This window comes from Nycticebus coucang, chromosome 5 (genome assembly GCF_027406575.1).
Source record: "Nycticebus coucang isolate mNycCou1 chromosome 5, mNycCou1.pri, whole genome shotgun sequence".
Lineage (NCBI taxonomy): Eukaryota > Metazoa > Chordata > Mammalia > Primates > Lorisidae > Nycticebus > Nycticebus coucang.
The window spans coordinates 27,585,329-27,602,345 of NC_069784.1; the positions used below are offsets into that span (position 1 = coordinate 27,585,329).

General features: G+C 34.8%; 1 protein-coding gene across 5 annotated transcripts in view; it reads left to right on the forward strand.

The window, feature by feature from the left end:
• Positions 1–8,060, forward strand: part of PTBP2 (polypyrimidine tract binding protein 2) — a 78,672-nt gene extending 70,612 nt beyond the window's left edge. For 3 of the 5 annotated variants that reach the window (XM_053591250.1, XM_053591247.1, XM_053591249.1), the window contains exons 12-14: positions 5,988–6,204; positions 6,307–6,384; positions 6,563–8,060. In XM_053591250.1, coding sequence (XP_053447225.1) covers positions 5,988–6,204; positions 6,307–6,384; positions 6,563–6,695 — 428 coding nt within the window. In that variant the 3' untranslated portion in view covers positions 6,696–8,060. The remainder of the gene's footprint in view (positions 1–5,987; positions 6,205–6,306; positions 6,385–6,562) is intronic. The other 2 variants (XM_053591245.1, XM_053591248.1) reach the window with 1 other exon arrangement.
• The last annotated feature ends 8,957 nt before the right edge of the window (positions 8,061–17,017 follow it).

The window sequence follows — 17,017 nt, forward strand, 5'->3', positions numbered from 1 at the left end:
CTAATAATTTACTGTTTTTCATTACTTCTTGAAGTGTATGACCCTTAAAAAAATACATCCATACCGTCTATGCCTTTAAAACGCACATGTACACTTCCACTCAAAACTCACACAAAACTAGCGTGTGCTATTGAGAAAAATAAATGAGACTTAACATTTTTCTGTTTTTCTTTGTGGACTCTGGTGCCATTCTTTTTGGTTTTCATGGGACTCTATTTGGATATTTTCATAGCTTTATGTTATAGGCAGATGTCTTTATGCTTAAGAACTAGAATGAGAAATTGGCAAGGGAAACTAAGAGAAGATATAGTGAGTAATATTCAAATGTGAATGAGATCATTGCAAATTTTACAGGCTATATTAAATGGTTTCACACCAGAATTTTTAAAGAGCAAACATTGAGATGTTTCTTAGATAAACTTTTTGCCATAAGCCTATTTAATTGATATAGAATTTTTAAAATTTGGATATTTTAAGAATAATGTAATTTATAAATTCTCATCTTTAAAAACAGTTTACTGGGGCCAGGCACGGTGGCTCACGCCTGTAATCCTAAGACTGGGAGCCCGAGGCGGGTGGCTAGCTTGAGCTCAGGTTCGAGACCAGCCTAACCAAAAGTTAGACCCCATCTCTAAAAATAGCCGGGCGTTATGGTGGGCACCTGTCGTTCCAGTTACCTGGGAGGCTGAGGTAAGAAAATTGCTTGAGCCCTGGAGTTTGAGGTTGCTGTGAGCTGTTGCCATGGCACTCTACTGAGGGTGACAGAGTGAGACTATGTCCTGTCCCGTCCCCCCCACCCACCCAAAAAACTGATGGTAAAAATGTCTAGTTTCTACAATTTGTTTTTACCAACTGCTTATAAAAATACTTGTTTTTCATTAAATACTAAGATACAGCTGCCATCTCTTTTTTTTTTTTTTTTTTTTTTGTAGAGACAAGAGTCTCACTTTATGGCCCTTGGTAGAGTGCCATGGCCTCACACAGCTCACAGCAACCTCCAGCTCCTGGGCTTAAGCGATTCTCTTGCCTCAGCCTCCCGAGTAGCTGGGACTACCGCCACAGCACCCGGCTATTTTTTTGTTGCAGTTTGGCCGGGGCTGGGTTTGAACCCGCCACCCTCGGCATATGGGGCCGGCGCCCTACTCACTGAGCCACAGGCGCCGCCCTGCCATCTCAATAGTAAACTTACTGAGTTCTTGTTCATAACAAATCTTCACCTAAATTATATCTTATCAAAGTGTTCTATAAATGAATGGAAATCATATTAGTCTGGTGTTACGGTATTTGAGCAGTTTTTAAGTATATGTATATATTCACTTCCATTATCATAAGTAATTTAGTAACAAGTCACACTTTGAGGCATTGTAGTCTCTTTTTTTTTTTTTTTTTTTTTTTGTAGAGACAGAGTTTCACTTTACGGCCCTAGATAGAGTGCCATGGCATCGCATAGCTCACAGCAACCTCCAACTCCTGGGCTTAAGTGATTCTCTTGCCTCAGCCTCCCAAGTAGCTGGGACTACAGGCGCCCGCCACAACACCTGGCTATTTTTTTGTTGTAGTTCTGCCGGGGCCGGGTTTGAACCCGCCACCCTCAGTATATGGCGCCGGCACCTTACCGACTGAGCCACAGGTGCCACCCAAAAAAAAAAAATGAGGCATTGTAGTCTCATAAAAGATTTCAAGGCGGCGCCTGTGGCTCAGTCGGTAAGGCACCGGCCCCATATAACGAGGGTGGCGGGTTCAAACCCAGCCCCAGCTGAACTGCAAACCAAAAAATAGCTGGGCGTTGTGGCGGGCGCCTGTAGTCCCAGCTTACTTGGGAGGCTGAGGCAAGAGAATCGCTTCAGCCCAGGAGTTGGAGGTTGCTGTGAGCTGCGTGATGCCATGGCACTCTACCGAGGGCGATAAAGTGAGACTCTGTCTCTACAAAAAAAAAAAAAAAAAAAGATTTCAAGGTATCTTTTCCCCAAAACCAAACAAGGGAAGGAGGGGAAAACAGCAAATGATATGCAGAAAAATAGGGAAAAAATAAAAATTATGATAGAATCAAGACCTGATGCATCAATAGTAATGACAAAAAGGAATATATTTGATTTTTCAAAAGGTCCCTATATGCTCTTTAAAATAAACATAGAATCACAGAATATGGAGAGATTGAAAGTAAAGAGAGTTAAAGGAATATATTGGGCAAATAGTAACAAAGAAAACTCACATGATTTTATTAATTTAAGACCCAAAGTATTGATAAAAGATTTAGTTTACTAGGAAGATACAACAGTTTTCTGTGTATGTTTGCTTAGTGAAATAACCTCAAAACGTATAAATCATAAATGGATAGAGCTTCAGGTAGAACTGAGCAAATCCGTCATAGTGGTAAATCAACCCCACCTTTCTGAATTATATGTCAAGCAGATAAAAAGTCAGCAAAGATACAAATGATACAACCTAATTCTCTGTTACTGCATGTAACAGTTATGGATCTAGCACCTTTTTAAAAGTATGTATGGAACATTTTCATAAACTGATCACTCAACCATAAATAAAGCAAGCTTCAGTTAATTTCAGAGAGTAAATATATTATATAGACCTCATTCTCTATTGCACAGTTGGAGTTAATAAAGATTTAAAATCTCCACGTAACTGGAAATTTGAAAATAAGGCCTGGTATTCATCGGTCAAAAGGTTATTTTAATGGCAGTTTACAAATACTTAATGATAGTGGAAGTACTATATACAAATTAGATACGTGTGGTACAATAGAAGAGGTCTTTGGAAAGAAAGTTCTAACTTGAAGAAAACAGCATAAATCCAAGGGAAGGAGATGCTAAAGATAGGACTAGAAATCAATGGTGTAGAGGACAATTGAGAGAGAAAACAAAGCCAGAAGTTGAGTTTTTTGAAAAGTCTAGTAATAGACAAGTATCTGTAAAGATAAAGAAAAGAGTGTGGTACAAATAATGTTTTGAATTATAAAGGGGAGAACTATTGATCTAGCTTTAGTTCTACATCTGTACCTTTCTTGCTGTCTTTTAAATTTTCATTATTGAGTAATAATTTCTTCTGAGACAGATTATGGTAAAGGTAAAAAATTATATCCAACTGAAAATGCCATTCTATGCAACATTAACTTTTTCCTCCTTTATCATTGCTTTGTCCATTTATGTCATGTTTATTGGAATAGTAAACTTCAAAATATAAGATTCCCATTGTTTTAAAGCTCAATTCATTGAAAATCAATGCTTTATTTCGTTTAGTCATTGTGATTTTTGACAAAAAATTTTTTTAAACTTAAAAACTGTGGTGTTCTAATTGCCTGTCTTTCCTTTCCTTCTCCTTTAAATTGCTTCAGATCTTTTTGTCAGCAGTCAGCTGACTTGACTCTTTCTCATTACCTGGCCACTTCCTGAGGTAGCTGTTTGGTAATTTTCCTTTATTTTAATCTCATTCCTTTATTATCCATTTTTTCAGAATATACTTGATAGGCCTAGGACTTTTTATTGTTTTTTTTATTCCTGCCCTTCATTATCGCAAAGCTCAGCTGTTTGTGTAGTCTTTTTATTGGGACAGCTTTCTTCAGGCAATCTTAGTCTCCTTTCATTATACTACTTTGTTCCCAAACTCATACTTTGTAATACATTTTGTCTGAGGTACAGCACATTATCATAGAAGCTTGTTCACTTGAAACAGTAGAATTAATAGGACTTTTAAAGTGTTTTATAATTCAATAGTTTTATTATAAAAGGATTTTATGTACTATCACTGTACATAATTAAAAATTGGTTTTATAAATGTATTAATTTATAAGTGTATGTGAAATGCATTGTAAGAAACTAGTGAGAGAAGATGTAAGCCTGAAGGATGAATTTTTTTTTTCCTGTTAGCCTCAGTTGAAAATCTGAGAGAAAACTGTTATATACCATTGCAATGACAATCAGGAAGAGTAAACTTGTTTTTACAAATTAGGGAAGTTGTTAAGTAAAAGAAGAATTTAATTTTTTTTCCTGTTCATATTTCATACTTCCACAGCATAGATTTGTTTTATATTTAATAGGCTTATTTTATACATGTAAGTATGACAGGATTTATTGATTGAACAAATTCTTGGTATCTTCTGTGTCAGAGTGTGTACCATAGTATACTAATTATTATATTAGACTTCTTGGAGAGTAGTTTCTGTTCTCAGTTCCTTACTCTTCCAAATTATCTGTACCTCTCTGCTGTTAATACTTCAATACTTTCGTTCAGTTTTATTATGATCATTTAGATTTTCAATTTAGCCAAAAATATATGACTTACTAGAAAAGGTCTTTTTTAGTTGTTGTGACTGATGAATAAAACATAAACTTTCTAAAGTATCCAATGTACTCAGCCCTACTATGAAACTAATTTATGGCTTTCACAAGAAAGCTATAACCCAGTTATAACCTAAAAATATGGGGAAGGGGAAGGGGGGGATGGGCGGAGGGAGGGTGATTGGTGGGATTACACGTGTGGTGCATCTTACAAGGGTACATGTGAAACTTAGTAAATGTAGAATATAAATGTCTTAACACAGTAACTAAGAAAATAGTTAATGCCAGGAAGGCTATGTTAACCCGTGTGATGAAAATGTGTCAAACGGTCTATAAAACCAGTGTATGGTGCCCCATGATTGCATTAATGTACACAGCTATGATTTAATAATAAAAAAAAAAATAGCAGATCAGTTCATTTAGTTTAAAAATAGTGCAGTCTATCTCAAAAGGTAACCACGTAATATTCTCTGTTCATGCAGGGCACCGTGTGCTGGGGTAGAGACAATAATTCTTATCTCCATGTACTTTATAGTCTGAAGAGGAATATAATAGATAATGATAATAAATTGTGATGATCTTAAAAAATGGTATGGCAAATATCTAGTGAGGTTCTGAATCTTTACAGAGGAAAGGCCTTCTTGGAAGTGACTTTTGAAGGATGAGTAGACTAAAAGGGAAAGTAAAGGACATAGGAAATTGTTATAACTAGAACATCATGTGCACAAGAATACAAGTTAAGAAAAACTAGCACTTAGTGTCAGGATATTATGTTTTGTATAGCTGGACCACAAAGAACAAGGAGTATAGTACTAAGGTACCATAAATTCTGTGAGGACTGGAATGGTTTCTTGTCTTACCACTTCATTTCTAGCACTAGCAAGCACAGTGATTGATACTGCATATCATTGACAAATATATATGTTCAAAGAAGCTGGCAATTATATATAGGTTTAAGGATCACTAGTTTGAAATGGTTGGGTCCAGAAGTGTTTCAGAATACTTGCATTATTGCCCAAATGTGAAAATCCAAAATCCAAAATGTTTCAGTGAGCATTTCCTTAAGCATCGTGTTGGCACTCCAGAAGTTTTTAGATTTTGGAGAATTTCAGATTTTGGATTTTTGGATTAGGGATACTCAACTTGTATAAGGGCCAGACTGGCAAAGGTATAAGTAATTTTAAGGAACGGTAGATTTTGACATTAAGGGTGATGGCATGATAAGATTTGTAATTTATAGAGGTCACCAAATGTCTGAGAATAGAGTGGAGAGAAACAGAGAAATATCTAACAGGAAGACAAATGAGGATACCCATCGAATTATCCAGATTAAAATGTAGTAAAATGTGGAGACATGGAGAGAACATGAATTTGAGCAATAATTAGGAGAAGGAATATCCTGGACTTAGCAATTAGGATGTGGAAAAGGGGGAAAAAAGGAAAATGACTTAAATTTCTTTCTTGGGTAGTTAAGTATCTGGATTTCATTCTTTGAAAGAAGCTGGCTTTTTTGCCAAAATGTCTTGTCTAGTGCAAGTGAAAATGGAATTGAAGTCTTGTCACCATTGGCTGTGCTAAATTTATGATTTATTTTAAAATCATAAAATCAGATTTTAAGTTATTTTAAAATAAGAATTATTTTCGTTTTGAACTTTGATGTGGTTTATTAATAGGCATTTTTTTTTTTTTTGATAGCCATGAATCATCTTAATGGACAGAAAATGTATGGAAAAATTATTCGTGTTACTCTCTCTAAACATCAGACTGTACAACTACCTCGAGAGGGCCTTGATGATCAAGGGCTAACAAAAGATTTTGGTAATTCCCCATTGCATCGTTTTAAGAAACCTGGATCCAAAAATTTTCAGAACATTTTTCCTCCTTCTGCAACCCTTCACCTATCTAATATCCCGTAAGTATTTAAGCTGGAGTTTGTTAAGGATATACATTTTATTTTAATAAAATATAAAATTTATTATTAATCTTTACTTTTTTCCCCATCCAATTTTCCTAGTCCTTCAGTAGCAGAAGAAGATCTACGAACACTGTTTGCTAACACTGGGGGCACTGTGAAAGCATTTAAGTTTTTTCAGTAAGCAAGCTTCTTTGTCTTTAAAGTAGTGATTTGATAGAAATAAAAAGTTTTCTTCAAGTAGTTTTTATTCTTTTTGTTTATGGAAATTTTTGATTCTGGAATGGGCAGAATTCAAGTTATTTAAAGAGCCCTTCCTAGTTTTTATGAAGTATCTAATTTCATAATTTTGTTTCAGAAGAGATCACAAAATGGCTCTTCTTCAGATGGCAACAGTGGAAGAAGCTATCCAGGCCTTGATTGATCTTCATAATTATAACCTTGGTGAAAACCATCATCTGAGAGTGTCTTTCTCCAAGTCAACAATTTAAAAACGGGGAGATGAAGACTGTGGGTGAATCACATTGTTTGGTGTCATCACCTATTGACTGTTCAGAAAAGTGGGGACCAGAGTTTGATTTTATGTTAGTTTTTTTTTTTCTTTCTTTTCCCATGCTGTTATCATTCCTTGGTTATGAAATGAAATGGCATATGTAAAGGCAGAGTTATTAACTGCTATATTTCATCTGTTCTATAGGGAAGCCATTTTTATTGTCTGTTTAAAATTTCAGTTTAATTTTGCTTTCTTTTTTCAACTTAGTTGACATACGTGCCTTAAAAAGGAAAACTAGTGTTGCTTATGTGCATTTACTAGAAAAAAGGAATTGGTTGTCTAGGGCACATTGTTACATGGGAATTAAAATATGTTTAGGCAGGGGTGTGTAAAAAGGTTAAGTTTTTGTTTCTCCTGCTTGGAACTTTTTTTGAATTAGTGACTTGTCATATTATTTTCTATTTAATCAAATAAGATACATGATACTGAAAGAATAAAGCAGCATTTTTAGGTTTTACTACCTTAGGCTTTATTGCTTTAAAAAACATTGGCCTTTTGTATCTCACAATTCTGGTCTAGATTCAGTTATGAATGTAGGCATTAGTTAAAATTAACAAGATGCAGAGTATTAATTTCTTAAGACAACGAAGTGATTTCTGTAAGTTTGAGCCCTATGTGGAAAGCATTGTGGAACCTTAACCTTTTTGTACACACTCTTGTGGGACGTATCATATAAATGTCAGCACTAAGTAATGTCTTGTTTGTGGCTGAATATTTTTCGTAGATGTTTTTGAAGTTGACATGACTTATGTGCATTTAAATATATATTGCCATCCTTAGTTTGTAATTAAGATTTGGAATATGGTTGTGGATTTCTGAGCATGTGCAGACTGGTCTAGCTAGTTCAGGAACTGGTGCATGTATTTTTCAAGGATAAAGAAAGTGTACTGCGGAAATTTGCAGGAAGATTAATTTTGTGGCAGTTTTCTAAAACTGACAACCAGGTGGGACCAAAGTTTATGTGCCTTTAGTCTTAATTTACCTTGCATTGTAATATTCAGTTTTAATAAATCTTCAAAATATTTTGTATTTAGGAATAGATCTGACTTTAATAAAAACATGGCTCAGAATCTACAGGTCAAATTAATTTGAACAGTTCTTGTCAATCTGAATTGTTGATTCTGTTTAAATGACCAATACTTTTTGAAATTGATGTACTTAGTTTCAAGATTCATAGATTCTGTTATCTATGTAGACAGAATGGTCATGTATATTTTCTATTAGTTGAGTTTTTACATCTTTAGAAATGTAAAATTCAGTATAGTTTGAAAGCGGCACAATTAAAAATTAATTTTCTAACAAAGTTGGGAGGTTTGATGGTTGTTTAATTTCATTTTGTGTGTACTCTGCTTACCTCTGTAGCATGCTCAATAAACACTTCTGTAGCTCTGTATTCACCTTTTCTGTCTTTCTCTGCTGCCTTTTCTCTCTCCTCTCTTTGTTTTCACTCCACTGTGCTTCTGAATTCATGTTTATTCTCTGCCAGGGTGGGAAAGGAGTAATAATACTAGAATTCTATGGCTTTGTACCATAAATAAATCCAGATGCTGTGAAAATATACCAGCTGGTTTATTATTTTTTTTTTTTTTAATTTAAAAGATGGTAACTGCCTTTCAGGAGGACACATATTAAAACATTTCCCACCCTGTTATAATCTACTGCTTTAAAGACATAACTTTAATTGTAGCTTGTTAATTCTTTCTATTTCTTTTGTTGTTTTTTTTTTTCCAGTAGATTTATGCACTAATAGATCTTTTGGATTTGCCATGCTCTCTTGCTGCAGTTTCATCTTTCATCTTTTGTGTCTGCTAAAGATTTCTTACTAATTTTATACTTCTTTGTGAGTTAACAAAGAATACTTGAGGTTGGGGAAGAAAGGAGTAGTATATCATGTGCTTTTGCCTTGGGTAAAATACATATTCAAGTATTTAAAAATAAGGGTAAAGTAGTAATATCTCCAGTTCTCCATTTGAACAACTGGAGATCTTACTACTTTCACTTTTTCAAACAGTTACAGTAGGGTGCTACTCAAAATGTTTTGGGCCACTTTTTCTAAATCGGTATACGGGTCTTTGAAGTTGTATGGGTCCTTAGGTTCTGTTATAAAATATCTCACAATTAGGCAAAACTTTCATATTAGTATAATGAAAAATAAAGGAGCATACAGTATGTTTAAGAGCATAGTGACTTTAATTACATTAGAGGCAACAATTTGAGATGATTTGGAGGCCAGGATTACCCATGTTTTTTCTTAAAATAACACAGTACAGAGTCCAGCAACATCAAAAACATCTAAAGTCTATAAAAACTAATACTATGATTGATGAATAGTAATTGAACAAAGCTTTTTTAGGTGAATTTCCCTCAGTTAATAGGTGGTACTCATAATACTTGAAAGTAGGTTCTGTCCTTTTTTCAGGTAGTTCCTTATGGGCAAGGTTAACATAAAAGTTCTGAGCTGCAGGTGGGAATTGTGCTTGCTCCAGTGGCTTAAGCTGGTAAGAGTTCCTAGTATTTCCCTGATGGGAAATGACTAGAAATTAAAGTTCTCCCTGCCCAAGGACTGTGGCAGATTCTACAGTCTTAACTGTTCCAGTACAGCCTTCCTTCCAAAGCACCAAGGCAGTAAAAGGGGGATTTGGCCGTTCTAGTATATTTGACATTCAATACATTAAATAATGAACCTAGGTCTTTGGTTTATAGTGAATTGCTTGTTAAATGTTAGGTAAAAATAGTATCAGCTCTGGCATTACTATTCTGTGCCTCAGAATCTTTTATAGTGAACTAGCTATGAAATATTCTTAGGACTCTTGCTGTGTTAGTAGAGGGCTTGCTTACCTTGAAAATTAGAAAGAATTTTTTTTTATTAAATCATAGCTGTGTACATTAATGCAATCGTAGGGTACAGTGTGCTGGTTTTATATACAATTTGAAATATTTTCATCTAACTGGTTAATATAACCTTCACAGTATTTTCTTAGTTACTGTGTTAAGACATTTGTATTCTACATTTAGTAAATTTCACATGTAAGATACAACGTAGATGTGGTCTCACCAATTACCCTCCCTTCACCCATCCTTCCCCCTCCTCTCCCCTCTCCTGCCTATACCCTTTCCCCATATTCTTGGGCTAGAAATTTTTTTCTTCTGTAATTGAGAGACAGAAAAATTGATATTTTTGACATTAAATGATTTATTTTGGATATGAGTTTCAAAGTACCTACTTAAGGAATAGATTCATGCAATTTATTTTTAATAAATTTTTAGTATAGAAAACCCTTGCTTAACTAGGAAGTATAGTGAATCATTTTATTAGTGATACTTTATTTGTATTAACTAACACTTTTGAGGCATTTAAGCGTCACGATTTAGGGTTAGTATAATCAAATTTCAGCAATTAGCTTGATTTCTTCATGTATTTCTATTTAGATTACCATATTGTTGCCAGGGAAAAGATAAATCCTTTTTCTGAGCCTCATTATCTTTATTTATATAATGGAGGCAATAAATTCTGCTCTGCTCACCTCACAGGGTTTTGTGAAGCTCAAATAGGATGAGTGGAGGGATGCTATGCAGTCAGCAAACTGATATGTAAGTAAAAAAAAATAACAGTGCTGGAGTTGCCAGACTGCCTGATTTTGCTCGTAGCAAGCTTGGTTATTTACAGTAAGTTATTATCCTAATGTTTCTTTTGCCATAAAGAAATATTAATGTTTTGAGATTATTTAAATGTTTAGTAAAGCAAGAAGGTGTAAAATGCAGTTACATAATATGCATGCATCCCAAAGTCAAATGAAAAAGACATTGATTTAGCCTAATATTTTCAGTTTGAAATATTTTATAGGCCAGTAATAAAACTCACATATTTAATTACAGACTCCATTAAAGAGTGAGATTTCATATATATAAATCTTTGAAAGTTTCTTTTTGTGAAACTTTGGAGGCAATTCTAACATTAAAGGAAAGATGTATTCTGAATAGCACAGGACTTCAAATAAGATTTTCTGATTGCCTTAGTATATTAAAATGGACTAAAAATCTGAAAACACTTTCATTTAGGAGAAGAGGGGAGAGTACAGAATTGTTAGGGTGAAATTGAATATTATACGTAGATTTCTCTTAAGTCAAATAGTGGTTTCTAGAAATCCGATGGTAAGAATTCAGTAGAACATCTTAATTTTAAGCTACAGTATTCACTGATTACCAAAAACCTTGATTTTAGGGCAGCACCTGTGGCTTGGTAAGTAGGGCACCAACCCCACATACCAACGGTGGCGGGATTGAGCCCAGTCCCCGCCAAACTGCTACAAAAAATAGCCAGGCCTTGTAGCAGATGCTACTCAGGAGGCTGAGGCAAGAGAATTGCCTAGGCCCAAGAGTTGGAGGTTGCTGTGAGCTATGACGCCTCAGCCCTACCGAGGGCGACAAAGTAAAATTCCGTCTCTTAAAAAAAAAAAATAAAAGTCTTGATTTTATAGTTTTTATTTTAAATATATTCTTGATTATCTTTTTTTACAGGGTGCCTCAAAATTTGCCCCTAAAGTCTCCTTACATAACGAAAATAGGAGATTGTAGGTAAATGTACCTTTATTTACAAAATAGTCAATATAAAAGTTTGAAGATGTGGCCAACATGTAGAGAATATTTTATAAAGGTTGTTAGTTACTTTGAATTTTAATATTTTATTATTCAGTGGTTGCTTTTCAAGGGGGAATTTGTCATATATTCTGTAGCCTAAATTTCTTTTTTTGCCTAGTTAAAAAATATTGCAAATACTGTAACACTCATGATGCTTAAATAGCACAATTTTTTTTTTTTTGGTCCAACACACACTTCATAATTCTTTTTTTTTTTATTTTTTTATTAAATCATAACTTTGTACATTGCTGCATTTATGGGGTTCAGTGTACTGCTTTGATACACAATGTGAAATGGTTACACATCCATCACAATTATACTCATTTCTTAATAGTTTTGTAATGTACCATTGCATCATGCACATTAGGTGAGGTCCCCTCCCAATGCCCTCCTTTCTCCCATATCTCCCCTCCCTTCCCCCCTCTCTCCTTCTCTTCTACTTTCTGGACTGTAGTTATGTTTTGCCATTCATAGGAATGTGTAGGTGATTATACATTGATTTCATAGTAGTGTTGAGTGCATTGGATGCTTTTTTTTCCATTCTTGACATTACTAAGAATATGTTAGAATGTTTGGATACTGATACTTCCCTTATCAAATCTCATGACATTTAACCAGTTTTGAAAAGGAAGTTTTTAAAACCTCCTGTTGAATAAATGCTGAGTTGTTTGGGTCTCAAATTTTTCTTAATGATACAAAAAGTAAACGAGGAGCAATTGTTGTTATTTTAAAAACAGATTATGTATAACATCTTTAAACGCAAATACAGCCTTCCTAGCTTGGCATAGCCACCTTCCTGGCAACTTGTTTTCCTTAGTCCTTTCCTTGCTTTGTGCCACGCTTCCAATTTCAGGGGACAGAAAGAATATTTGGCATCTCTACGATCATTTACTTAACTTGGTGTTAGTGTGTTGTATAAGGTGTTGAGCCAAGAAATTTTAACTTTATTATGAGAAATTTCAAACATATAAAAGGAAGATAATAAACCCTTATTATCACTCAGCTTTAGTTACCAAGATACACCTTTTGTGCTTCCTTCACCCACTTCTTGCTTCCTGTATTAATGCAAATCCCAAACATTTCATCCTGAAACTTGTGGTATATTTTCCTTATAGTGTTTTGTTCCTGGTCATAGTTTCTATTTCCTAGTATCTGAACTAGCTGGCTTGTCAGTATTGCATGTATTCAGCTCCTAGAGCCTAACTACTAAAAATGCGCACGCCAGACTAGTGGCAACTAGTATTACCTGGGAGCTTATTAGAAACTCAGTTGGCCCTATAACTGACATGCTGAATCTACACTTTTACAAGATTGGCAGGTGATCCACTTTGACATAAAAGTTTGAGTAGAACTTTGTAGAACATGTGTTCTCAGTTCTGTGAAAAATCAAACCTGTCAGTGTTTTTACCCTTGAGTGTGAAAATTGTTGTATTTCATTGGTAATTATAAGTTACTCAGAGATAAATATAGTTAATAATACTAAGGAATAATTATAGAATTAAAAAAGACCCCAGATACCTAGTTCTAAGCTCTTATTTTAAAGGTAAACACTTCTAGACTGGTCATATGAATTGTTTAGCAGCATAGTTACAGTAACTTACCTATGATTAGAATATAAATCCCTGGGTTTCTATCCAGTCTTTCAGTGTATTATAGTGATTAAAGGAAGTAGAGGCCAGCCACTAGTTATTCATAAATTGAAACTGTTACATACAAGTTAATAGCTAACACTAGAAATCAATATGAGTTTTTAGTACTAACTGTCAAATTTAGCCTGACAGGGAAGGAATTTCTGTGTAAATTGATTTTTTTAAATGACTGCAAATTAACACTCTTAAGCCCTGACTCATTTATTATATCTTGTGGTATAATATAATAATACCCTTGGGTCATTGAAGTAAATAGACAGCTTTTCTATTCACTTAATGCTTATTCAATCTTTTTCCCCACTCCAGTTGGATATCACAGTCTTCTAGTTAAAATGCCTAAGTCTTACTGAGAGATGACTCTGATATTGTCTCCCAGAGTTACAGCTGTACTATATACATACATACTGTACTAAGCTTTACAGTAGTATGCCTTCAGAGGCCATTTCCCATAACTTTAACACAGTTTCTTACTATTATGGCTAGCGATTTTTTCTTCCTTATGTCTGACCACAGTATTTCTGTTTGCCACCCTATCTCTATCTCTAAACCTTATTGCTACTATAGCTAGCCATCACTTAAACGCTGTTTTTGTTTTTTCTTTATTTCTTTGCAATTACATTTTTTTGCTCCTGTGACTCATTTTTATAGCTATAACAAACCATTTAGATTATTGCCTTTTTATCTCTGGTTAATGAATTGACAAATGTTAACACATTGTATGAAATACTTAGGTGTTCTGCTATTTTCAACTGCTTCAGCTTAACACCACCCGCCTCCACCCCACCCCAGACACCCCCTGCCGCAGCTTTTTCTTTTGCATTGTTTGCTTTTTTAACTTCTGGTTATAATGGTTCCAGATGGTTGAAATCATTAGGAGTCTCCAGAAACTTGAAGCATTCATGTATTTATCACGAATGTATTCTAATCTAATAGAGGGGAGTTGGTCAAAAAATTGTGTAGAGAGCTCCTTTTAAGAAGACCTGTAGAATTCTTAAATGTGATTCCAATTTATACAGTCATGATTCCTAGAAATTAGCTTGAGAAAGAGCATAACATATCTGTACGTGCTTTTTAAGTTGGAATTTTGTGATATAAAATATATACTTAATTATAAATACATTTTTACTATGGAAAAAGCATAGATGCTGACATAAGCCTAAATTTCTATTTAAATCCTATTCTACCAAGTAGCTATGAGACCTTTAAAAGCCATAATTTTCTCATCTGTAAATGGAAATAATCTATTTCATATGTTCACTTAAGATTATGTGAAATACAGTTCCATTCATTGGTATTTTTTCGTGGTGTCTGCTAGAGGAGAAAAAATTTTTCATTACGTTGGCAGAAAGTTTTTTTCCCCTAAAAACTAATTCTGACCTCTTTTAAGAATTCAGAAAACATTTATTGGACACTTGCTATGTGCATTGTAAGGAATACAAAGATAAAACCACAGTATAGTCAGTTCTATAACACTGTGGAAATGTAAATTTGTTTCAGCATATTTGATGTATTAGAGAATAATATACATGTAACATGAATTTCATGTTTGTTTATTTGTGATTTCATTATGAGAAAAACTAGATGACAGCAGAAAACTGCACCCAGCCGAACTGGGCCATGTCACACCTGTGCACACCTGAGACCTTCGTTAGCTCCCTCAGGGGAGCACACATTAAGAGCCACACTCATCCATATCTGCTGTTAACGCGACTTTCCATCTCATTTCAGATAATCCTTTTTCCAGCACTTCACAGTAACTGACAAGTTGCAACCCTACAAACACTTCTTCCTCTCAACCTTTTTCAAGGACCAGATGTGATTTATAGTAGTACCCGTATTTTGTAACCATTTAATATATGTAAAACTGTGCTGCAAGTATTTATTTGTATCACTGATGATGATTTCAAATGTTGGGCCCCTACTTTTAACCATTTTTCTCATAAGTCCTGTGGTCTTGTATTGTGCAATTTTCCATAGTGTGGCAATTTGGGAAAATGTTTAGTTTATAGTAGAACTGACTTTCTACTTTCAAGGAGCTTCTGTTCTAGTCTGATTCGCATCACGACAGTATGCAGTTTAGCAAAATAATGCAGCACTGGACGTGAGGAAATGGGCTGGGCATGTCATATAATAATGATGGTAGCTTAAACAAGATTCTTCACATATCCAAGCCCATTTTCTCATCTGTGAAATGGAGCTGATAATCTGTGTCCTTTCTGTCTTTTAAAGGGTTATTTTTAGTTCCAAACAAGATAATTCATGCAAGCATGAATTAATAAATGTCATGTTGTAGAAATACAGAGTTGGGACTATAGTGGTATAAAAATCACCTTTTGGAGAAATTTTAAGGTGAGATGATTTTTATAAAACATTTTTCCAAGCAAATGGAGATATTTTTAGACCTTAAAAACCATGCCTTTTTTTCTCTATACCATAAGGAATAACATGGTGTATGTAAGTTGTGATTAATTTATTACTTTGACTTTACAATTTTGTTTGAATTTAATTATTTGTATCTATTTGTAAAAACTGCAGAAGGGCACCAGGAGAGGTCACTTTCAGCTTTGAAGTTGTGTGTAAGTGTAAAACATCCAGTATTTTGCTTTCAAATGAAAGAAAATACCTGAAAAATACAGGTTTCAACCAGCTAGCTAGCAACATAAGTCATAACTATGAAACTTGATTTTAGTCTTTATTTGCTAACATCTACTTTTAGTCTCGAGAATCTTTCATTCAACAAATACTCATTACTAGAGCTCTGTGTGCCATCTTCAGTGCTATGGATGAAACAGCAATTAAAATACAGTTTGTTCCTGCCATGGGGCTTTCAGTGTGGTGTGAGATAAGTAAAGAATTATATGGCTTGATACATTTTATGGAGAAATCACTGGGTTCTATTACAGTATGCGCAATATTAGCAGTTAGGAAAGGGTTTTTGGAGGTGGTTACCTGGGTTGGAGGGAAGGGTAGGAGGTACAAGTGTTGCTAACAAAACAGGTTTGTTGTTTTTAAACCAGAATCAAGAATATTGCACCCTGAAGAAACCAGAGTTTGGCACTGACAAGTCATAAATTATGAGACAAGGAAAAAAATAGAGAAGTGTTTGGATAGAAAGAGGTCAGAACACCCTGCAGGGGTCCTCAAACTATGGCCCGTGGGCCACATGAAGCGGTGTGATTGTATTTGTTCTCGTTTTGTTTTTTTACTTCAAAATAAGATATGTGCAGTGTGCGTAGGAATTTGTTCGTAGTTTTTTTTTTTTTTAAACTATAGTCCGGCCCTCCAACCATCTGAGGGACAGTGAATTGGCCCCCTGTTTAAAAAGTTTGAGGACCCTAAGGCATTTGGCTTCTATTTTAAAACCAGTGGATATCTATCCAAACTATGGTTTTTAAATACAATTATTGGTAAAGTGGATTTAGGAGTAGAGACAGGGTTGACTTGAAAAGACTGGAGAGGCTTCGTGCCTGTGGCTCAAGCGGCTAAGGCACCAGCCACATACACCTGAAGGCTGGCAGTTTCGAATCCAGCCTGGGCCCGCCAAACAATGACGGCTGTGACCAAAAAATAGCTGGGCGTTGTGGCAGGCGCCTGTAGTCCCAGCTACTTGGGAGGCAGAGGCAGAAGAATCGCTTAAGCCCAGGAGTTGGAGGTTGCTGTGAGCTATGATGCCATAGCGCTCTACCCAAGGTGACAGCTTGTGGCTCTGTCTCAAGAAAAAAAAAAAAAAAAAAGAAAAAGATTGGTGAATTTACCGTATTCATTACCCCTTTTCATTTGGTTTAGGTTTTGTGTTTCTTCTTTCTATTACCAAAAAAATCAATGAACAAAATAAATTTAAACCTATCCATTTAAAAAACTACAAACAAAACTTGATACTCTTTTTAGAAATACAAAATTAAGACTTCCAAAAGAATCTTATTAATATTGAAAGGACCAACCCCTACTCAGTAAGCCTGCATTGTCCTCTGAT